General features: G+C 34.3%; 1 protein-coding gene across 6 annotated transcripts in view; it reads left to right on the forward strand.

Annotated features, from left to right (window-relative positions):
- Positions 1-26,195, forward strand: part of LOC143238716 (transcriptional coactivator YAP1-like) — a 49,975-nt gene that overhangs the window by 10,142 nt on the left and 13,638 nt on the right. For 4 of the 6 annotated variants that reach the window (XM_076479184.1, XM_076479182.1, XM_076479186.1 and 1 more), the window contains exon 2: positions 24,992-25,230. In XM_076479184.1, the coding sequence (XP_076335299.1) occupies positions 24,992-25,230 (239 nt within the window). The remainder of the gene's footprint in view (positions 1-24,991; positions 25,231-26,195) is intronic. The other 2 variants (XM_076479185.1, XM_076479187.1) reach the window with 1 other exon arrangement.

Below are 26,195 nucleotides of genomic sequence, written 5' to 3' on the forward strand. Positions count from 1 at the left end.
TCTACCTATCAAACAAATTACAACATTAAAAAATATAGATTGTAACACTGATGTATTGCTGGATTCTGAAGCCTTTTCAACAATTTTAACATAAAAAAACAACAACACAAAATTATACATTTATCATGTTTTTGTTTGTTTTCTTTTTTGAAGCTCATGGTACATGGATGGAATAATATTTTGTCTCTTGTTGCTGGCTATCTTGCCACTGGGTGGGGGATTCTTTCTACATGTTTGGTCAGGTGAATCCACTAGTAGCTCAAACCTTGATGATCACATGGAAGAAGTCCTGGTAATAACTTAGGGCTCTGTTCAACAAGTTGAAGTTCTGCTGCTAAGTTTTCCCTGAAGTTACCAACTTGGTTATTCCCCACCAATGCACTTCAAAGGATGATTAAGTTATACTTCAAACACGTATTTTATTGTGGCTTATTTCCTCTGTCCTCTTTAATTAGTTGTCAAGTTAATATTTTTGGTACTTTTACTCTGTCACTTGGGAAGAATTGATGTTTCAATGGTAGAGGATATAATATTCCCATAACACTTAGATGACTTCACTGGTAATATATTTCTCACTGTAGAGTTCCTTTAAAGATGTACATCTACTCTGCTTAAGCATAATTTTCATATTTTCATGTATTATGATATCTGCAAATTAATCATATACTAAGGAATCTATCATCTGACAGGGAGCATCTGAGGAAGCTAACTGTGTGAGTTTTCATGAATCATTTGCAAATTCAGCACAATTCTCTTCTTTGTTCTTACCCTGTTCTGGAACTTTGCTTTGGTGTGACATCCTGAACCTGTTTGACAAGGCAGCTATCAATGGCAGTTGTTACAGCTCTCAGCCAGAAGGTTATTTAATGTTGGCAAAGCTAGTCCTTTTAAATTGGGAGCCTGATGAATAGTTTGTTGTTTACTATTCCATCCATTTACACTTGAAATAAGCCTAATACGTCTCTTAGGGTACCTTACAATCATAGCTTGTTGATTTCTTGACTGGCCAGTGTTGAACTCTGGATGGCTTTTCCCTACTTTTTCAGTCTTATTGTTATAATCATTGTGTATATCCACAATAGTTTTATCAAATTTGTTTCCATTTAACTATATTTCTGATTTCCTTTATATAGTAGATGTTTTTCTTTTGAATTATTTTTCTTGAACTTCCACTGTTTTACTCTAAATATGTTCTTGATCTGAGGTGACTGCCATCATGTTGGTTTTTTGTTTGGCTGATGTTCACTCAGCCTACTAAACTCTGGAATTGGATTTGGTAATGTCATGTCTTCAGTAGTCCATAAAGGTCCTTTTGCAACAGGTGATGGAGCACTAGTGGTAGTAGGTGTAAACCAAGTAAGTTTTATTTTATATTTAATAGTAGATGGTGATTTAGGTTTGAACTCAAGTAAATGCAGAAATAGGTATAGATAGTTTATGCTTTCTATTTGGTAGTTTATTTTTTGGATGTTTTATTCTATCACTAATGTTTTTTCCTACTTTACTGACATCTTTCTTTACTCCATCTTTGATCTTGTTAGTTTTGTCACCAAAATCTCGTTGTTATTTAGTCTTATCATTGTAATTTCATCAATCAGGTGTATTTTTAATTCTTTTTAAATAGTTGTCTTTTATGTTTTCCTTTCATTCTTGGTATTCTTTAGATTGTTTTTCCCTCATTCATCATCTTAATATTTTCATCATCTGAAGAAAACTCTTGAATCACTATTTGACCTCATAGTTGCCATTTGTGACAGCTCAATTAAATTTTAAAAATTCTTCTTAATGGTTTAGTTTCACAGTTTGCTTTGTTAAGTGGTTCATTTGTGACTTTGTTAGAACACTCAGTTTGTTGATTTATTGAAAAAATTACACAAACTTACTCAATAGAGCTGGATGATTAATTCAATTACCTTTGAATTTCAATTAGTGTTGCATACATAAAGTTATTGAATTATTGAAATTACAAGTAAATTGATTAATCTCCCAAAAATAATAAACTAATCTGTATTTCCAATTATATTATGTTATGATTATTCCAGCTATTGAAGTAATCAAAATATTGCCAATATGATTTCTCTTACATTCTGTTAATTCAAATTTGTTTAATATAATAGAACAGTGTCATGACCAATGAAAATAATACATTTTCAGCTTACTTTGTACTGAGATGTTGCTGTATGGAAAATAATGGCTAATTTTATACTCCTGATTTTATATTGTTATTTTTGGCTACTTCTAATAAGTCAAATGCTATTGTGTTTACTGTTTCTTCATACAGTGAAGATACATCTAATGCCTGCATTTACTTGATAGCCTATGTGTAGTTGTGTCTATATCAAATGTAAATACAATCTTTAGCATTTAGCTTGTGTAATTTATATTGACCTGTACCTAATAATTATCTCACCAGTCACTGTTACATTTAGCAAGTATTTTTCTGATTTATATCGATGTCAAGATGTTTTTTTTTATTTGATCAACAAAAATTCAGTAGTTTTGGTAGTTTCCTTTGAAACTGTTGGGAGAGACCAACAGACCTACATTAAATTTTTTCAGCTTCTTGCAGGTTTTGTACTACGCTACATACGCGATACATTTTCCATGTACAACAGTTCAAGATTAAAAAGCAACTTAATTTTAAACCATTGTAACTGATGATGTGTATTGCATTAAGAGTACTTTGAAAAATGTCTTTTAAAAATCCTAAATGTAGGAAGATTAGACTCAAAAGAAAAATTAATTAGTTGAATGTAATCAGTTGACAAATTCCACTCTTTATCGTGTTTTACCTGTTATTATTAAAAATCAATTCAGCTTCTAAGGCACCTTTTAGGTGTTATATGGAACCATCAAGAATTCTTGTTTATTAAAATTTGGTTATAAATGTACAGTATTGGCCCTTAAAGTGTTTGTTACCAGAAGGTTTTTTGTGTAAGTTGTCATACTCATATTAATATATTCTGAGATGAGTATGTTAATTACATAAAGGAATTATTGTATTTTATCAGGCTGTTGCATGAGAAATGTCAGATTTTTAAAAGAAAATGTGAAACAAGTACATCTTTTTGTTTTTTAATTTATTTAATCAAAATTAGCTCCTTTAGACTGAATACACTTCTGCCAATGATTAATAAGTTTATAAATGCCATCTTTAAAGAACTGGAAGACTTTTGATGCAATGAAGTCTTTGAGAACACTTTCAATTGACCTTTAGGTTTGCAAATGTCCCCCTCCTCCTTTAAAGAAATGACCTAATGTTTAGAAAGTGATGATCTGTAGTGGAAAGATTTGGTGAATATGGTGAATGAGGTAAAGTTTTGTACTGAATTTCATCTAGGTTTTGGACAGTAACACACGAGATATGAGGTCAAGCACTGTCATGAAGTAGTGTGGGTTTATTGCAATTAACTCGTAATGAATGTTTTTGTGACAACTTTTGATGCATAATTTCAAAGTCACAGCAATATTTCTCTGCTGCAATTGTTTCTCCTTGAATGAATAATGGACCATGCCTTCTAATGACCACCAGACACTGACCATAAGCTTCTCAGGGTGAAGACCTGGTTTTGGTGCTTCTTCATAGTCAAGCCACTGTCTGGATTGTCATTTATTGCAATAAAGAATCCATTTTTCATCTAAGGTGACAATTCTATGGAGAAATAGTTCTTTTTTGCTGAGGGTAAGGAGTGAGGAACAAATTTCAAATTGACTTGCATGATTGTTTTCATGAGATATCCATTTATTGAGCTTTTTCACCTTATCAATTTCTTCAAGGTGTCAGGAAACTGTTGAGTAATAAGCAGCGAGTTTATCAGCAAGTTCTCTCATGAGTTGGCAGGTATCCGATTCAACTAAGGCATTCAGTTCTTCCTCATTAATGTCAATCTGAGAGCAGCCTCAAGGTTCATTTTCAAGGCTTTTCACCAGAGCAAAATTTCCTAAACCAATTCTGTGCACTCATTAGCTGTGACATCATCACTTGAACTTGTACGAGAAAATTACACAAATATCAATTTTATCCACAATCACAAAAATTAATATAAATATGATTTAGTTTCTGAAATAATAAAAATTAAGTGAGCCTGATATGAACCAGACAATGTACTATATTATTCTTACAAATTCATGATAATGTTAGGTATCATTATAATTAGCAACATGGATAGATGTCAGATTTGAAAAATTAATTAGTTTTATATATACTCTTCAAAAAAAGAAACGCAAAAGGGATATTTTTGTTATTTTAAAGAGAAATATATGTAATAACGTTACAAGCTCAGAGTATGTGATATTACACGTGTTAAGGCACTGATTGTGAGACCAAAATGACAATAAAAGTTGTGCACTTTGAAAACGGAGGAAAACGTCGGATTTTTCGCCAAAACGCATTCGTGTCCAATAAATTTGATTGAGAGATCTGCATGTTCTGCAAGTGCAACATCTGCAAAATCCCTATAAAAGTGACGGGTTCTCGGTTTCCATAGCTCATTGTTAAGCCACCGACACGCAATACAGTTACGCCAAGACTGACTGAAGCACAACGCAACAACGCCATTGGTCGCTTGGAAGCAGGTGAATCAGATGTTGCCAGAGCTGTGAATGTCCACCCAAGTACCATCACAAGGATATGGAATCGTCACCAAGAACATGGATCAACTTGTGACCGTCCACGATCTGGCAGACCTCGTGTGACCACGCCCGCACAAGATCGCAACATCCGGTTACGTCACCTTCGGGATAGGACCACCACTGCGACGTCTACTGCCACAACCCGAGTCACCACTGTCTTCTTGAGACACCACAACATGAGCGTTCTTCCCTGGCCCTCCAGATCACCAGATGTAAACCAGCAGTGAATGTGCAAAGTTTCACACATGTCATACAGAACTACCCGGAATAAACTTGTTAACAATATGTCTCAAATTTTGCCTTTTGCGTTTCTTTTTTTGAAGAGTATAGTTTGAATTTGGGCGTGATGACTGTTGTTATTTAGTAAATTTGGAATTTTTACAAAGATTACTTTACTTACTGGTCATACAATCACAACAATGGAATCCCAAATTAAATCAAGGTTGTTTTAATCGACAGAAACTGTATCTTAACGTTAGGTTAAAAAAACAATCTCAAAATACATTATCAAATACTAGTACAATGTAGACTGTTAGTATACTTATTTAAATGGTATAGATATCTTTGTAATTTTCATAATATGAACTTTACTGTCATCACTGTAGCATGGTAAAGTATTTTTAGCATTACTTGGCAGGCTTGCCTATTTTTTTTGTTGCAGGTACTAAAAATAACAAGGTATCTTTCTTCTTCTGCGTTTAGTGATAACTAAATTTAATGTTTTAGATCTTCCAAAAGACTAAAACACGATAACAGTATAAAAATGGTAAAAATCTTTAATGAATGAATAAGTGTATACATACCGTATTGTAACGTGTTTAAGGTATCTGTATCAAACTAAATACATTTTACAACAGTTTATAAGTAATAATTGTGTATTTTATTCTATATTTTAGGGCAAATAAATTACGTTACTAACATGATAATTTAAAAGTTGTTCCACTTTTTCGATTAAACGTTCAGTTAGAAAATTACGGTAAACAAGAAAACGAAGTTCCTTGAATTTCTTTATTAGAATGTTGTCGGGGAAATTATCTGTTTGCAAAAGTATGAAAGCAGAAGGAAAAAAAATAACAAAAGCAACCTTATAAAAGATTTCTGCACTAGTGTATCTAACTTGAGCACGCCAATGAACAGCATTATGAATTTTCCACTGACCTGATGTGATCGCGAAGTGGCCTCGTAGTCTAGCCGTTGTACCAACAGGTTGTAGGTCTGTTAAGTTATGGTTTCCGGTTGCTTCAAGGGCAGATTTGTTCAATTCTTGTACTCGAAGTAAGTTGCTCGTGTTTCTTACAGCTTTCATAAATAATATAAACATTGTCTGACTCGCACAAAATAAAAATTGAAGTAATTTACATTAATTATTATATATATATATCATTTTAAGTTGGGAAACATAGAACCGTAAATTCACTGACACAACCTTTTAATGTACTATGATTATTCAACGGCGTGTTGCTGTAAAATAAATCGTGTTAATTTTGCAGTTTAGATGCACATACAATCGCATTAATTTAATTTTCCAGAACCGTTCAGTTAAAATGCGATAAACGTTATTTAATAAGAATGAATAAACGTGTCATTCTGGAGCATGTGCTCTTTACAAATTTGTCTTTACAAAGTGGCGCTCTTTGTATCTTCGTTCTGTAAACTAAAGATAGAAATAAATAAATCGCGCGTATTTACAAAATGCAAAATAGAAAATATTGTAACAGCATCCAGAGTTCCAAGAACCATATCATCTCAATTCATTCACAAATACTCGAACATACCAACCATACCAGATAGACTCCTACACAGTACAATAATGTATTTTAATAAGAATTGGATGAAAAACGAATTACTATGTGAACTAGACAAGTACCTCATACATGATGAAGCTAGTCCTAAATATCTCTCCCCAGTTAACTTATATTTTAAATATAAAAATAAATAGAAAATATATATTAAATAATAAAAATAATAATAATAATAAAAATAATAATACATAATACATATTTTGTACAGAGATCAAAATGTTCATAAATTTTACTGATGTAATGTGTGTATATATTTTAAAACAATTCATTGAAAAAAATTAGCAATTATGGTTTCTCAGTACTAAATTTACGAATTTCATCAATAAAGATATAATCAAACCCTCGCGTTCAGTCCTATATATGAGCCACAATACATGGACATTGCCCTGAAAAGGATCAAAATAATATTCAGTTCTACAATTATAAATACCAATCCGTCAAGAACATAAGTACGGGGAGGAGGAAGAGGTCATAGAGAACCTGACCCTCCAGGGTATGAACTTTTCTTACCCAAATACCGAGAGAGAGAGAGTAATGGGAAAAAATCTCACCAAATTAAAATAAGCAACAGAAACGCCATCCTACGTTGTAGGTCTTTTAATTGTGTGTTCCTACCGAATTAGAAAGTGAACATTAAAAATTTGATTTTTATTGGGGGGAGAACTGCATGGGAAAAGTGTTCTATTTGTGTTCTAGTCAGACGCAATGTCACTACATCAAAATGATTCGATGTACAGAGCTCAAAATGTTCATAAATTTTACTGATGTAATGTGTGTATATATTTTAAAAGTTGTGTTATTCATTGAAAAAAATTAGCAATTATGGTTTCTCAGTACTAAATTTACGAATTTCATCAATAAAGATATAATCAAACCCTCGCGTTCAGTCCTAGTAAAAGTTATGTTCTTGTGTGAAAAGAGTACTTCTGTTTAAAATTGTGTTATAAAATAAATGGTTGTTGCACATACCACAGTTATTTTTAATTGTTTTAATTTAGAAGACTCGAAGTGTGAAATGTTTTATGGATATCTGTTTCTGGTGCCATTCAGTAGATGGCGAGGGAATTTTGGTTACATACATAGATACTGAACTACATTCGACATTCATTTTACCCCCCCGTGTATCCCGTAAGAACAATCAGGTTGACTTAGTTTTTTTATCATAGTGTTTCGATATATTAATTTTGTTGGTAATACTTGGAATAATTCTAGAAAATCTGTATTAAAGTGTCCCCTAATTTTTGGGTGTAATAACAAAAGAAGCCCAGATTATTATATTCTCACCGGAAACCCGATGCAGGGCTGTTGCCCGAAAGTTTTTGTTTTCGTTTTTACCAATATGTTTATTTTAATTTTTTTTCTTTTTTCACAATTTTCTCGCTCACACAATCCTTTTATTACGCGTTCGTATTTATATATACTTATTTGTGGATTTGAATATAATTCAAGGGAGTGTGCCACAGCGGGTTATCTGCTGTGTTTGCGGAGGGGAACCGCACCCCTGATTTTAGCACTATAAATCCGAAGACTTACCACTGTCCCACCGGGGACCATAATTCAAGGGAAACCATTGTTGAGAAAACGTGAGTGTAATGGGTCCAAAATGTGTGTTTTTTCGAAATATTGCTTCTACATACATGGCGGTAAATATGTATTATTTAGATTAATAGATATTAGGTAAGAAAAGTATTCAATATTATTGTGTGTACTACGTGTTTGCTGTGCATGGTGAGAAACACGTAAACCATCAGTAACGTCGAAGTAGCGCGAACGAGGTGTATTATTTCTTATATGGACTAGATTAGTTAGTTTCTTTGATTAGTGATTGTTATTTTTGCTTCACATTTCATCCAAAACTGCTCCCCCCCCCCAAAGATACTTTATAGCGAACAGTGTATACGTGTGTGAAACGGATAAAATTTAAAATGCATTATTTGTATATGCACACGACTATCGTTCAACATTCGGGGTCTAATCATGCTTCGCAAACCCATATTTTTCTTTTCTTTTTTCGCAGATTAACCTGACTGCTTGCCAAAGCTACCGTCTGGATTCGCTGTCTTTCACATATAATTTTAACCGTAACACCGTTGAAGGATAATTATTTGGTTCTTGTAAAGGTTCTTCATAATAGAGTCGTGTGTGGTTTTTCATATCTAACAACAACAAGTAAACTTTTCAGTAAATTCTTGGGCATAATTTACTCAAGGCGGGTGTGCTACGTCTCCTTACTTTTTTATTTTAATTGGATTGATCTCTACTTCCACTTTTGAAACCAACATTACATCCATTAATTCGTGGCTCGGCAGCATGTTCAAAACAACCCTTAAAACATTATTTCCTTCAGTTTAAAAATTGGGTTTCTAAACCAGGTATTAACAGTTCGAAGTGTTTTGCCAGTATATATATAGTCTAGTTACTCTAGTATTTAGCTTTTTTGTTACATATAGTAAAGCATATATTAACCTATGTCTGGTACATTTTCGCTTATTCTTAAAATTACCTTTTCTAGCATCGGTAAAATATTATTGTAACCTTTCAATACAACATGTGGACAATACGAATTACCACCATTATCCTAATTATAACTCGGACGTCGATCTTCCCATGCCCACACGACGACTTTGAAAGTTTCATAATTCTACAAATGACACTATACATGTTTTGTCTGAGTTGTAACTGGCAGTTTGGGTTAATTCATATTTTCTTCACGTAGCCCTCTAAGGCTGGGAAAATTTGTTTGATCCACTTTTGCGTTGAGATCACGTGAACAGCCCTTTCTTACTTTCGCTAGTCAGGTTAAGAAAAGACATTTTATGATAAGATTAGGTTATATAAACCATTTACAGTGACAACCATATCAACTAATATTTATTTTCAGAAAACTGACCGTACTTATTATTCGAAATTAATTGTTATTCCATATTTTGTTTTACGTAATTTGAATATGCATAATACTACGTATTAACAATCACAACAAAATGTATTTTTGTAAAAACGGCTCGTTTGGATTGACAAAATGTTTTACATATATATTTTCCTCTACAAGTGGGTTTCTCGACATCACTAACAAAATGTATTGTTGGTTTTCAGTAAATTCTCAATATTTTTGACATCAAGAACACAAGCAATAAAATATGAGATGTTTTTCTCACTCAGTGATCCTATATTTATATAGAAACTTCAAGAATATGTAGCGTTGATGTTTCTTATATATTCTTGTGAATTATTCAGCCGACGAGTTGTTTAAAACACTACAAAATAAATGTGAAGTTAAATCATTAAATTTAACATTTGTCATTGAGTTATTAAAGCTTAACTAATTAAGTCAGATCTTTTTAATATGGTAAACTGATTATTATTTTTTTTTTACTTTAGGCTTAGCAGTATTAAACTTTTATTATTTTATTGGTTTTAACTGATGCTACAATTTATTTATTAAACGCAATTTTACAAGTTAATGTATAAGCTGAAACTTCGTAGAATGGACGGCAACTGCCTGTTGTGGAGACACAAATGTAGAGGACGACTTTCGAAACGTCGTCCTCTACATTTGTGTCTCCACAACAGGCAGTTGCTATCTATTCTACGAAGTTTTATCATGAATAATCTTGCCCAAACAATCTATCAAAGAATGTATGAGCTCTTCGTCAGTTGAGAGTCAAATAATTGTTAGCGTGTCTCAAGCATTTTGCTGAACAAGGTTCATTACAAAGTATTTTTAAGTTTGCGTAAAAACACAAAGTTGCGTTGTTTGCATTTAACAACTTTACGCGCTAAACCAGTACGTTTAAATTATAATAATTTTATTAGAATAACTTCAACTGAAAAACTTAAGTCATCTCATTTTGTGCGATCTCTCTCTCTCTCTCATGAATGATAGTGTGGTTTATGTATATAGTGGTGTTTTGCTTTGATTTAGGGAATGATTTTCACTACACTAGCCAACGACTTTGCCTCTCGTATGAAGCCTTTCGCATCATTACATTTATTGTTTTCAAGCTGTATTATTGTTGAAGGTAGCACAGTACGTTATACTTAAATTTATTAGATGATTCGACGTTACCGCTCGTCTCTTTATAACGTGATTTAACATTTATAATAATAAATCATTATTATTACTTTTCCTTAGTATATAAACTGAAAGAATGAACTTTGGTCTGTAGTCTTATCTATAGATTGTTGGCCATGTTTTTCGGATTGACAAGTTTATTAAAAGAAAATCTTAAAAGTTCCAATTGTTTTCTTTTGTAATAAACTTTAACTTTTTTACAGTGGTTATAAAAGCCAGCATCAAGAGTTTCTATGATCAATCACCACAAACCTATGTAAAACACATAATTTGATGTACAAAAGGAAAGAGGTTCCTAGCAGAGTAGCCAGATATTTTTTTAAAATTTCAAATAAACTGAGGATTTATTAATGAAAGTACCAGTTATCTAGTGATGAACTATACGGTATTGGTGAAATATCCTATTGGTTACTTGATCCGGAATGACCAGACGGTTAGGGCGCAGGTTCAAATCTCCGTCGCACTAAATATGTTCGTCCTTTCAGCCTTGGGAGTCTTATAACGTGATGGCCAATCACAGTATTCGCTGGTAAAAAGAATAGTCCAACAGTTCGCGGTGGGTGGTAATGACTATCTACCTTCCCTCTAGTCTTTCACTGCTAAATTAGGGACGGCTAGCGCAGATAGCCCTTGTGTGGCTTTGCGTGAAATTCAAAACAAACTTATTTCAAACATATCAATTCTTTGTTGGACAATTAGTGTTGTAGCTGTAAGTCAGATACAATCAAGTGTTGGTGTACAACTGACACACTTGCACTACGACTTTTCGAGACAAAGATTCTCCGTGGCAGACTGGATTCCCCATTCTCCCACTCCCTCTCAGTCCCAGAGGAAAGAAATTGGAAGTTGGCGTGGTTTTTTTTTTCATAGTATATTAAATATCTGTCGCGTAGGATTTTAAGTAACTTCACCAGTATTTAGACTTGCTTTATTTACGTGTGTTTTTTTTCTTTTTCCTGACTCGGTTTTAAATTTTTATTTTTTTATATATAATAAAATGCACGTGCATGCTAACAGGCAGTTGTCAAAAATGACTCATATGTTCGATTTTAATCTGGGGCATTAAATCAAGTGTGGCTCAAGTAACCTTGGTAAACGATATAAGCAGTTAAAACATTTCGAACGAACTATATAACGATAACCCAAAAAATGGCCTGATGACTGTTGTTATGTGTTCAAAGTTTTGTTTGTTTTTAAGTGAGTAAAACATAATTTTCCTACGTAGTAGGAACCCTTTTGTATGTATGTGAAGCAGCGAGAAAGCTAAATGAACGTAAACGTTAATCACTGAGTGCTACTAAGCTTGCATCATCTGGCGATGACTTGTTCGTTAAAAATCGCTTTAAGCGCCTAACAGGCAACACAAGGAAGTCAAGCGGGCCAAGGATTCCTTGGCCCTTTCTTGGATTGGAGACGCTTTGCTCTTCAAAAATACTTTAATTTTCTCAACGTGAACTACAAATTTAGTGCATAAAACATTACTGTGGACACACACACAACACAGGTATGATTTAAGGTACTGTGAAATATGTAAGGTAAATAATAAGAAATGGGGCCTTATACGCTGAAAGTATTATGCAATTAAGTTTTATGCGTTTGGTTGATTTATACATCTGCATAAGCGTTAAGAAACATGAGCATAATTTTGCTTGATGAAATTGATATAAAAATAAATAGAAGAATAATTTTTTCATTAAACGATTCATTGTTCTGTTTTGATTTTCGTAATGATAAAGTACTTCCCGAAGGGAACCATGTATTACTACACTTGTAGAGAGATATAGTATTTAAGCGCTATTGTAATTGAAAATTTCGAAGTCGTATTTTTATAACTATTTTAATTTTTTTTTATTTGTATTAAAGTTAAAAATCCTTCACAGTACGTTGAACTCGTTGTTTCGTGCAGTGTTCCGGATATTCGCGCGAAGCTTCGCGATGACTATCTGCGCTAGCCGTCTTTGATTTTCTAGTCAACAACACAAATCACTAGCTCTTGCGCTATTCTTGCTGGATAATCGGATTTGAACATTAAAGTCCCAAATGAAATTTAGCGGCAATGGAACGCGAACCGTGTATTCACGGATTCATAATCCGCCACTCTGAATACAAGACCACGCCGGGCCCCTCGCGGAATTTACTTCACATATAAATTCTTTGTGTTGTTTAATTCATTTATCAGGATAAATGGTTTATACCCTGTCTGTACGACTTATTATTGCACACACTAGACCTGAAACTAAACCTTGGTAAATTAAAAGTGATACTATTTATACAATAGCCTATTTTATTGTGTTATTTTAAGCAACTCAAAAGCTAAAATTCAACTGTCGTTTTATGTGCAATCTTCAATAAACTAACTCAAAGCGTTCGTTAGATATCTAATTACTTTAATCGTTAAAAACTTTGGATTTATGATGTTTACTTCAGAATTAAACGTTATTTGATAACATTTAAACAGTTTGGTATACATATTTAATCAGTTAATATAATGTAAATGTATATGAATGTTTATTTTTGTTTTTTATGCTGTAAATAACTGGTGTTAAAATTAAATAATGGTGCATTATTAATACCCTTAAATCAGACTTGTAAATGATTTACTTAAAATTAACTATAATCACAATTCACTTATTTAATCCAGTCCACACTATAATATACCCATGTTATAAATAGCACCTAAACCACTGTTATGTTTGTGACATCCTAGCTAGTCTGTTGAGCCCAATTCTGATTAACCCTGATATTGGGCAAAGACTTCCACTGGAAATGGCAGGTGTAAGTTTGTTATAACATATTATTTACATTCATTCATAAGTTCTTCGAATTACACTAGTATGTAGTTTTGAATATATATTTCTATATTTTGTTCTTTTTCGGTTATCTTGAACTGTTTTTCATTATGGTTCTGATGTTTGAGGTGTTTTGAGATGAACACATAACGAGGACATTTTTCTATTGCTAAAATATGTGATTTTTGTTTCACTGTTGAAAGGTAAGACTTACTGAGAACATTTCATGTTCTATATTTTGTTCTACATTTAACTGGTTGAATTTAATATCTGTCATAGTCTTGGAATTTAGTGATGCAGCTCACGTCAAATGACTTGTTTTTTTATTTTTCAGTGTATCCATATACATCTCGTGAATGATTAATATTAATGAAAATCCCTTAGTGGTAACATTTGAAGGCTAATAATGCTAGAATCTGGGAACGTATCTACATGATGGGCAACGTGAAGATAGTTTTAAATGTCTTCAAATGAATTATAGGTGAAAAATGTTTCAAAGTGTTATGTATGTTTCATTTCTGGAACCTGATTAAACTTACTCTTGAAATTAGTCACGTATGTAATGCTGCAGCATGCCGACTCAAGAACCACAAGTTTTGGCACTGATCAAGAGTGAGAGAAAATACAGAAGTGGAAATTTGTGTAGGTTTGAACTCGTGTTCTCGTGAGAAACAAACATTTTTGTGTGTATTCACTGATAATAATTCAATGAAGCATTTCAGGTTTTCATTATGAAACAAACTGCATTACATTTAGTCTTATACCAGTGTCTGAGGACTAGTGATGCAAAAAACAAACAACTGAGTAAATTAATATAAAAGGGATATAAATAGTATTAGGGCTACTGACATGTCTGTTGGCTGTAGTGAGAAGAGAATAACGACCGTTACCAAACTATACTAATATATTATCAGTTTCATCTTTCTGTATATATATACATAACAGCAGGAGCATTATGGTTAAGGTTCTAACGATACAGTTCACTGAACAGGAGGAGTATTACGGTTAAGGTTCTAACGATACAGTTCACTGAACAGCAGGAGCATTACGGTTAAGGTTCTAAGATACAGTTCACTGAACAGGAGGAGTATTACGGTTAAGGTTCTAACGATACAGTTCACTGAACAGCAGGAGCATTACGGTTAAGGTTCTAACGATACAGTTCACTGAATAGGAGGAGCATTACGGTTAAGGTTCTAACGACACAGTTCACTGAACAACAGGAGCATTACGGTTAAGGTTCTAACGATACAGTTCACTGAACAGCAGGAGCATTACGGTTAAGGTTCTAACGATACAGTTCACTGAACAGCAGGAGTATTACGGTTAAGGTTCTAACGATACAGTTCACTGAACAGGAGGAGCATTACGGTTAAGGTTCTAACGATACAGTTCACTGAACAGGAGGAGCATTACGGTTAAGGTTCTAACGATACAGTTTACTGAACAGCAGGAGCATTACGGTTAAGGTTCTAAGATACAGTTTACTGAACAGCAGGAGCATTACGGTTAAGGTTCTAAGATACAGTTTACTGAATAGGAGGAGTATTACGGTTAAGGTTCTAACGATACAGTTCACTGAATAGGAGGAGTATTACGGTTAAGGTTCTAACGATACAGTTCACTGAATAGGAGGAGTATTACGGTTAAGGTTCTTACGATACAGTTCACTGAACAGCAGGAGCATTACGGTTAAGGTTCTAACGATACAGTTCACTGAACAGGAGGAGTATTACGGTTAAGGTTCTAACGATACACTTCACTGAACAGGAGGAGTATTACGGTTAAGGTTCTAACGATACACTTCACTGAACAGGAGGAGTATTACGGTTAAGGTTCTAACGATACACTTCACTGAACAGGAGGAGTATTACGGTTAAGGTTCTAACGTTACAGTTCACTGAACAGTAGGAGTATTACAGTTAAAATATGTAACGCAATACTCTAATAACAGCAATGAATGCTATTTTCATAATAAAATAGAAATCTAACTGTGACTGGAGTATAGAACACAGATATAGTTGTAAGACTGCAACAGGAGTCTTTGTTAGTCAGTAGGGTATTCATAGCTTCAATGTGTGTGGTGTTTTCTTGTAGCAAAGCCACGTCGGGCTTTCTGCTGAGCCCACCGATGGGAATCGAACCCCTGATTTGGCGTTGTAAATCCGAAGACATACCGCTGTACTAGCAGGGGGCCTAGCACTTTTTTTTCTATATAAAAAGAATAAAATGTTCTGTTTTTATAATTAATATTTATCTTATGATAAAGTGTTTTTAGAATAATTTTTTAATTTTTGTATTTTAATTAAGCAATAAAAATAAAATTTTAAAAATATATTAAATATTTATTTTGATCTAAATCTAACACATATTTATATTATTTGAAAAATAAAATTGTAAACATTAATGTTTTGTAATTTTTTGCGTATTTTAGCCTGACCAAGGTGTGGGAAGTCAGGTGGTCATTTGAATAATGAATATATAGAATAAATTTTTTTAAAGATTACTCTAGTCATTTTCATTGACCATCCTCTCATTTTCCCATATGTTGTTAGTTTTTGGGCGCATTCGGAGTACTGAACACTAATGCTTACGTGTTTTGGTTCATGATAACAAAGATATGATGTTACTTTTTCGGAGGGGTCAGGGTACTGAACCCCCACTTAGGAAGTCTGCCCCGTGGGTCTGCTAGTCAGGAGCATGTCTACGGACATACAACTCTTAGAAACTAGGTTTCTTTACCAGTGGTGGGCAGAGCCTGTTGTTGTTTGTTTTGTTTTCGAATTTCGCGCAAAGCTAAACGAGGGATATATGGGCTAGCCGTTTTTAATTTAGCAGTGTAAGGCTAGAAGAAAGGCAGCTAGTCATCACCACCCACCGCCAACTCTTGGGCTACTCTTTTAGAAACAAATAATGGGATTGACCGTCACTTATAATGTCCCCACGGCTGAAAGGGCGAGCATGTTTGGTGCCATGGGAAGATGAACCTGCGACCTTCGGATTGCAAGTTAACGCCTTAACCCACCTGGCCATGCCGGGCCCAGCGCCCATTGTACAGTTTTGCGCTTAACTAGAGACCAACGTGTTTAACATAGGATTGGATTTGAACTCGTACATGAGCAGTTTGTTAAAGACTGTTCCATATTAACAATAACGATTAATCTACCCGAATGACTTGACATGGGCGAAGTATGCACATTGTAAATAATAATTTATTTGTTTTTACAAATAAAAGTAACATTGTTTTACTGTACTAGGCAGGTTGTTGAAGTAATAGTCATAACATTTTCACGTATAATGACGTGTGTGTGTGTGTATGTGTTTTTCGTATTGCAAAGCCACAAAGGGCTACCTGCTCATCCCACCGAAGGGAATCGAACTCCTGATTTTAGCGTTGTAAATCCGGAGACATACCGCTGTACTCGCGGGAGGCTAATGACATGAAAAACTGACAATAAAATGAAGCTATATTTGCATAAATCGCTGTTTGATAACGTTGGGTGTCCTTTAACGAAACACCCCAAAGTTCGCTAGAGGCGCTTTTCTTGTTATAACTGAATACGGTATTGATTGGTAATGAAGCATTAGGAAGGTTTATTTTGAAACTTCCCACTTATATCTTGCAGGCTTGTATATACATATATTTGTAATTGGAAGAAGCATATTTCGTTTTTGTTTGCCTTGAGATTTTCTTTGTCTATGTGTTCTCGGTATTGATGCTGGTCAAGTACGTGAAAAAATCAGCTGGGCACGTCATATTATAAAGCATTTCCGGTACGTATGTGTTGCCCTCTGTGAATGATAGTTGGAACTTTCCAACAAAAGCGTGGTTAATGGAGTTCAGATTTAAAATAAGATCCAAAATTGACTTTCAAAACCTAAAGTACAAAAGAATAGGAAAACAGTATGATGGAGGGGGAGGTATTAAAAGTTACAGGAAAGACCATTATAGTAAATTTAGTATATCGTTTAATATCAAAGTCTATGTTCAAGATTAAATAATTTTTGGAATAATTCGTGTCCGGCAACGGTCAGTTGCAAACTCTCTTTGTTAACCTGAAGATGACCTGAGAAGGTTGAAACGTTGTTCTGTACTTTATTTTAATTAAAGTTTTAATACCCATACCAGTCATCTCTAGAATAAATGTTTGGAATATTAAGTTTATTTATTATATCTGCTACAGTGCAGCTATATAATGTGACGAACTGAATGGCGGTCGGTGATATTTTTTCTTCACTTCACCTATCCAGTGTATGTTTTTCTCATACAGAATATAAAGCATGTTCACATCGGTAATGTTTGATAAATCATTATAGTTATCCAATTTTTATCAGTTTACGCGAGTTTATAAAAACTTGGGTGGTTATAAGAGATTAACAAATATACGCAATGTTAGAGCACACTTTTACAAAATAATAACAATTATAAATAAGAAGAGCAGTCGAAAATTATGTAAGTTTGGTACAGAAAGGAAGACAAAGGCAATTATTGTGCGCATGCGATAGTAGGAGAGGACGATTATCGTGTAGGAAAGCCCCCACCCCAACACAGAAAAATCTTACCCTCGCTAATAGTAAGAACTTCGGAGTGAAAGTACAGTGTATACTATATAATAGATGCAAGTGGTTAGTGTTAAAGGTTTGTTTTGTTGTTTTTTGTAATTTCGCACAAAGCTACTCGAGGGCTATCTGTGCTAGCCGTCCCTAATTTAGTAGTGTAAGACTAGAGGGAAGGCAGCTAGTCATCACCACCCACCGCCAACTCTTGGGCTACTCTTTACCAACGAATAGTGGGATTGACCGTCACATTATACACCCCCACGGCTGGGAGGGCGAGCATGTTTAGCGCGACGCGGGCGCAAACCTGCGACCCTCGGATTACGAGTCGCACGCCTTACGCGCTAGGCCATGCCGGGCCAAGTGTTAAAGGATAAACGGGAATATAGATAATTTCATGTCATTACGCATTTGATATTATTACAATAGGTACTGGGAAATAGTTCATCACCCGCCATATCGTTATATTCAGCAGGTTTGAAATACTACCACGTGTTGTAATTCTGACATTTTGCAATTGTAAAATATCATTGCTATCGAATACAATATATTTCAGTGTTAGGTATGACTCGTATTGTGTTCATTGAAGAGTATTTTTGAAATACTCTTAGCTGTTTGTTCTTGTTGTGTGTGTGTGTGTTTTGTAACTTAAAAATAACAAACAGTTCTTACCAAACAGTGTATTGGGGCGATAGAGTTTAAACTTAATTAATTACCAATTTTAACATCAGAAGGAAACATGCATACAATCTTAATAGGTCAAAAAGAGAATAAAATATTGTAAAAGTAATGAAATAGGTGTTTGGTGCTTGGGAAGGACATTGATATACTGGGAAAGTCTATTTCAATTGGATAATGCTGGGCTTTAGAAGAGTGGTAACATGCTCGCAACTGGGGTTGTTCGAAAAACGGCTAAATCTCTTTCGACACAAAACTACTACTGGTGTCCCACGACGCCGAAAGAACTGTCAGTGAATGATAATCCTCGGGCTGTCTCCTGTGTGAGAAAAAGTTTCTTGGAAGTGAGTATGTGGAAACCGGAAACGTCTTGACGCCAGCGTAGGTGGGCATATTTGACACAGTCTAGCGAGTTTACTTATAATAGTACATCTTCCGTCCCATGGTAATTACAGGTGATAAACTGTAATATACCCTCTTGTCTTACATAAGCAACAAAGCAGTTGGCGAAATTCTTTAATATATATATAACAGGATTTTATGATACAATCCCCTCTCCCAATCTGTCCCAAGAATGGTGCAAACCAAGTGATCACTTTATTTTACCCTCTTCCAATCTGACCCAAGAATGGTGCAAACCAAGTGATCACTTTATTTTACCCTCTTCCAATCTGACCCAAGAATGGTGCAAACCAAGTGATCACTTTATTTTACCCTCTCCCAATCTGTCCCAAGAATGGTGCAAACCAAGTGATCACTTTATTTTACCCTCTTCCAATCTGACCCAAGAATGGTGCAAACCAAGTGATCACTTTATTTTATTTATTACATTTTTTCTTGCTTATGCGTGTTTATAAACATCACCATGGTTCTGTTTGTAGCTTAAAACAGAAATGTTTTTGTTGTTATAAACTTTACATTAGAGCTTAAAAGTAAATGGAAAATAAATACTATTATTATGACAAGTTTACCGGCAGGTTAGGTTGACCTAACATGGTTTTCAACATACTGTTTTTCTTTACTTTGTTTGGTGCTAAATGTGGGAATTGGAAATCTGTTTATGTTTCAGTGGATAAAGTATATCTACATGTTACTTACAAGCGCTATACCACAACTGCAAAAGAAATGGGCCTTTTCGCAGAAAAAGTAATTGGGCCTTAAAATTCATTTCCCTTGTCGGCAATTCTTAAGTTTGTCAGATCTCCCCCCACTCTCCTCCCACTGCGGGACATACCTACTTATCTCCTGGTAGTTGAACTTTCCAAGTCAGGTTTTATTTCTTGTTAGTGATTGGCTAAATTGATTTAAAATACGCTGCCATTATACTCTAACAACTAATGGTTTGTTTGTTTGTTTTTAAAATTCGCACAAAGCTACTCAAGGGCTATCTCTATCTGTGCTAGCCGTCCCTAATTTAGCAGTGTAAGACTAGAGGGAAGACAACTAGTCATCACCACCCACCGCCAACTCTTTTACCAACGAATAGTGGGATTGACTGTAACATTATAACGCCCTCACGGCTGAAAAGGCGAGCATGTTTGGCGCGACGGGGATGCGAACCCGCGACCCTCAGATTACGAGTCGCACGCCTTAACACGCTTGGCCATGCCGGGCCATTCAACAACTAATGGACTGCAACAAGGTATTATTTTTTGTGAAATTCTCCCTCCTTTTGTTACTGAAAGTAAAATGTCTTATATTTCAAAGAGTTACTTTACAGACACCAAATATGTAATATTTTTTTACAATTCTTAAAGATAAATTACTCTTTTATCAACGCATAATGGATTGGTCGAGATATAATAACGCCCTCACGGCTGATAGGGTGCCATAACCACCTGAGTTCACGTCAGTATTGAAAAGGGTGTTAAGTTGAACTCAGTATTATTGATACGTTTAACGTTTCTTGAAACTGAGAAAGTTATTGTTTTTGCACAAGATTTTAAAATGTTTCACTATTAAATCTGAAAGACAGACGTTTTAGTTTTTGCCATTACTGTCTTTTTCCGGAGGTTCTGATAAGAAACGGTTATTTTTTAGTTAAGAAAAGTTGTACATCAGGAAATGAGACTTTATAGATAAACCAGCCTAAGTAAATAGATCCGTGATAATTATGTAAGAGATTTGATTAAAGAAGTAATATGATAAAAGTTGGACTGAAATCAGCTAAAGAGTTTGATTTATTTTGAATTTCGCGCAAAGCTACACGAGGGTTATTTGCGCTAGAAGTCTCTAATTTAGCAGCGAAAGACCAAAGGGAAAGCGCTTAGTCATAGCCATCCACCACCACCAACTCTTGGACTATACTTTTATCAACGAATAGCGAGATTGACTGTAATTATTACGCCCCCGTGGCTGAAAGGGCAAATATGTTTGATGGAACGGGGCGAACTAGAGATAAAAACAAAAAAAAAAACAGGTAACTGGAAGCGTTATCTGCAAGCCTTATCATTACAACTTGTAGAAAGGTAACTGTTGACTTGGTAATATGAAACATCTTAATTGGTCAATTTATTATTACAGTGTGCAGATATATTAGACAAGTTAGGAAACTTGAATTTGTCACACATTAGATGTTATACATTTCATCATAAATTTATTTGTTATAGAAGCAAGCAGTTTCTCCACAGTACGTGTAGTAAGTTGTTGTTGAACACAGAAAATATCGTGGTTTTATATGGACTTGTACCCTAGACACTAGTATTTCAACTTGCGTTTTAACCGTACTTTAGCCATACGGTTTGTTTTCATCAAAGGGGCTATTTTTCAATTTTGTAACTGATATTTTAAATTAATCATAAAAAAAAAGTGAATATTAATTGATATATTATTGGATCATTTAATCCTATCATTAATTGAAAAACAAAAAGACCACATCGTTTGGAGAGGGGTAGGAGAATGGGTACATATTACTAAATATAGACAGCTGGCCTTCTGTGGACGTTATGTCGCCACGCAAGGACACTTACACATCACAAATAACTATACCAGTTGTCAGTAAACAAACCCACGTGATTTTTACATGTGCCACTCTGTACCATTCAGGGTGCCAACTGCTACAAAATCCGACACTGTTGTGTCTATGGGGGGAGGGGAGATATAGTTGTTGGAGCGAAGAGAGAGGTTCCGAGACCATTCATGTAAACCGCTCTCTTTATCTGACACAGATCACGTTCGTATCATATTTCATAAGCCGTGTGCACTGTCTTTTGTCGTGCAGTCTCGACTGCGTAACTACTTATTTGTAGGCGCTGATAGAAGACTTAAAAATAGTTCACGAAATTTGCAGTTTGTTTTTCACGCAAGTATTATTAAAGTGTTACTTTTTGCAACCCAAGCGTAATTCGGTATTAGGCTTAATATCTACATAGCTCAGACTATTTCAGTATCCGCTAAATACTAGGCCTAAAAATAGTTGCATCTAAATACTAAGATAACCAAGTCGCCAAAATGTAAGATATTTTCCCTAAAAATGATGCATTCGTGACTTAGAATCTCAGGCAGAGTATTGAAACTTTAGAGAGATATTGAAAAGCAAATTTAATAACCCAACATTATGATAAATTTCGATCATACAATATTGAAAATTTGGTAGAAAACACTTGGCTTAAAAGTTTATTGCAGTATAAATAAATAATGCAATCATAAAGTACGTGTCTGTGCCTGTTCCTATTTGTAACACACAGAATTATGACCATATAAATGAACATTAGAACATACAAAACAAAAGAATACCGCAGTAATTTATAAGACATATCACTTCACAACCTTATGACCAAGTAGTACTGGTGACTGCAAAAGTTGTGTTATTTTTGACGTAATCACTTGTAGGGTTTGCATTACTTAACTGATGCTGCTATTAAGCTGAATGAGTGATTTAATTTGTAGCAGTAAAAGCTCAAATTAAGAAAATTGCATACAGTGAGACTGTTATAAATATACTCTCCAAAAAAAGAAACGCAAAGGCAAAATTTGAGACAAATTGTTAACAAGTTTATTCCGGGTAGTTCTGTATGACATGTGTGAAACTTTGCACATTCACTGCTGAACATCCAAAGTCTGCAAAGGCGAAGTCCACGCTCACTAGTTAAAGTTTAACGTCACTCAACATCAATAACGAGTATGCCCCCCGTGATCATCAATAACTGCTTGGCATCTCCTGCTCATGGAAGCGATGAGATGACGAATCACATCCTGTGGAATGGCTGTCCACTCAGCCTGCAAAGCTGCTGCAAGGTGAGGTAGAGTCCGTGGTTGAGGTTGTTGCCGTCACAGACGTCGGTCCAACTCGTCCCAAAGATGTTTGATGGGGTTTAAACATCGTTGACGTTCACCATGATGGGTTGCACATGGGGCCTTAGAATCTTGTCGACGGTTGCATATGGTCTGATCGGAAATCCTACACAGCCCTGGTATGGTTGAGGCAGTAGACGTCTCAGTGGTGGTCCTATCCCGAAGGTGATGTAACCGGATGTAGCGATCTTGTGCGGGCGTGGTCACACGAGGTCTGCCAGATCGTGGACGGTCACAAGTTGATCCATGTTGCTGGTGACGATTCCATAGCCTTGTGATGGTGCTTGGGTGGACATTCACAGCTCTGGCAACATCTGATTCACCTGCTTCCAAGCAACAATTGGGGTTGTTGCGTTGTGCTTCAGTCAGTCTTGGCGTAACTGTATTGCGTGTCGGTGGCTTAACACTGAGCTATGGAAACCGAGAACCCGTCACTTTTATAGGAATTTTGCGCATGTTGCACTTGCAGAAACTGCAGATCTCTCAAACAGATTTATTGGACACGAATGAATTTTGGCGAAAAATCCGATGTTTTCCTCCGTTTTCAAAGTGCACAACTTTTATTGCCATTTTGGTCTGACAATCAGTGCCTTAACACGTGTGATATCACATACTCTGAGCTTGTAACGTTATTACATATATTTCTCTTTAAAATAACAAAAATATCCCTTTTGCGTTTCTTTTTTTGAAGAGTATATAAAGTATAGTACACGTCTGATAAACAGGTCATATATACCTAATTAAGTACTATTACTAACATCAAATTTAATAAGAAAGATACTAAAATATCTCAACATTCAGTGTTAAGATTTGTACTTCATTACCGAGTTATTTGAAAATGAGAAAATGTTCTAATAATACTAAAAATGAAAAAAAAAATATTTAGGAAGAAAGTGTAAAAACCACAAGTTAATATTGCTTTCATGAAAATAAATATTTTTAAAAGAATTGGATGGACTTTTTTTCCATTTCAAATTTGAAAATAAAACAAATTCATGAAGACACACAATGAATGCTAGGAGAATAACATAATTTTAACTCATAAATTACTTCTTGTTAGACAAAAGACACTTTATCACTGCAGTTAAAAGCAGGAAGATTTTTTTACATTGATTATTCAAAATGATTGTTTTATTAGGTGTCATGAGAGGAGATTTTTGATATGAAATTTGAGATGTGGATTGAATGTTGTGAAACGGTTTAGCTCACTTAAATTACAGTTAGTTGTTTAAAACGTTTGTTTCAACTGAAGGATGAGTTGAGTGCTTGCTGTTAAGTAACATTACAAATTATATGTAAAGATATTTAAGAACTATGTGTCTGGAGAGTGCTTATTTTGTTTTTTTTGCTTCAATGTGTAGATGTGCATTAATTTAAATATTTTGACTGGATTGATATAACTAGTTATTATGTAACAATATTTAATAATTTGCAACATTAGAAGTTATTTTTATAAATTATTTAATGGAAATTCCCTTTTGGGCAAGAATTATTGTGATTTGTCAGTTTCAAAAGGCCTGATAAAAATTTATTATTATTATAATGAAGTTATAATGAACTTGGGTTTTGGTTTGTTTTGGATTTTGCAGAAAGCTACATAAGGGATATCTGTGGTAGCTGTCCCTAATTTAGCAGTGTAAGACTAGAGGGAAGGCAGTTAGTCATCACTACTCACCACCAACTCTTGGGCTTCTTCTTTACCAATGAATAGTGGGATTGACTGTAACATTATAACACCCACGGCTGAAAGGATGGTGAACTTGGGATAAATTTATCTATATAAATACTGAATTGTGCCAAAAATTTTATAATAGTTCCAAAATACGTAATTAGAATTATTCCATTGGAAATAATCTTTTATTTCTTTTTGTGTTTTATTATTATGTTATTCCCTTTTTTCAAAACACAATTTTAGTTTTTGAGAAATTTTATTTTTGTGTAGTGAAGTAAAAATGTATCTCAGGACAGCTGGTATGAGTATTAACACTTACTAATAAAGCAGAGGTCAAAACATTGTTTTCTGTTTTATTAGTAAAAGTGTATTAATATATCAATTCTCCTGAGATATATTTTTACTTCAAATGGGTTTCTCGTCATCACAAGTTACGTTTTTTATTCTGTGGTGATCATGTTTTGGCATAATTGTTTGTTGTTGACGGTTTTACCAGTCACGAAACCAAAACAACCACTTGGGAGGATCCTCGGAAAGCAGTGAATATTTCTTCAGTAACAGGCACCAGAAGTTCTAACCCTCCAGTGTCCAGTGGAGGAGGAAATCTTCCTTCAGTGAATGTTCAAAGTCTTGGATCATTACCAGATGGCTGGGAGCAAGCTAGTACTCCAGAAGGTGAAGTTTACTTTATTAACCACAAAGAAAGAACTACAAGTTGGTTCGACCCCAGAATAAGTAAGTGCCAGTTTTTAACACAAGCTGAAACCCTGTCCCTGACTTGGCAGACTGCATATATTAAATTAGTGCTTATAACAGCTTTGGTTGACATCAAAGCTACAAGCTAATTTCACATGATCATAGTTTTCAGTTTTAGAAAGGTAAAACTATGTAGAAAGCTGTTTCTCAAAACAGAAATTTGGTATTTGGCATCAACACAAACATTTGGTCCAAACCAAAATTTATAATACTTTGTTCCCATTTTTGGTATTTAGTAACAGTTTATTGTATAACTATTAGTAACATCATTGTTAGTTTGTCGTAGTGTTTTAAACCTTGTATGTAAAGATGGCAATCACTTATTGTAACATCACATTTTACAAGTTTAATCGTTTGATAGAACATTTGTTAACTTGATTAACTTTTAAAGTTACTGGTGATAACTGTCTTTTTAATTGGTACATCTTTATGGTGGTAAATATCCTTTTTGTCATGGTATGTTAGAGAAATCGTGAATTTGCAGAAATTGTTTTTAAGTATCTATATATTTAGGTGCAAGTTTAAAACATGAGGGTACAGTAATAAATATTGATTACTTGGTTTTAATTGTAAAAAGGAACCTCTTTTGATATGGAATTTGAAATAATGTGAATTAACAAACAGTTTAGATGTATGTCAATATACTTGTTGTTACCAGTATTCTTATGGGATTTGAAACAGTGGAAGTCTATGAACTGTATAGATTTATACATTTCTTTGGTTACTATATTTTTAGGTTTAATTTTTTTTCAGCTATGCCTGTTCAGTCTCAGGTCACATAGTTTATTTCAAATCATTTCACTGACTGTTCAAGTTTTAATAACAATCAAGAACTTGCACTTCAATAGTAACTTCTTTTTTTAATGTAAGCTGAGAAACTATTTTTATATTTAAATTAGGCCTAATTTTAAAGCAACTACTGTACACTAGTTTGACTAAATAAC

Source organism: Tachypleus tridentatus, chromosome 13, assembly GCF_004210375.1.
Source record: "Tachypleus tridentatus isolate NWPU-2018 chromosome 13, ASM421037v1, whole genome shotgun sequence".
Taxonomy (NCBI): domain Eukaryota; kingdom Metazoa; phylum Arthropoda; class Merostomata; order Xiphosura; family Limulidae; genus Tachypleus; species Tachypleus tridentatus.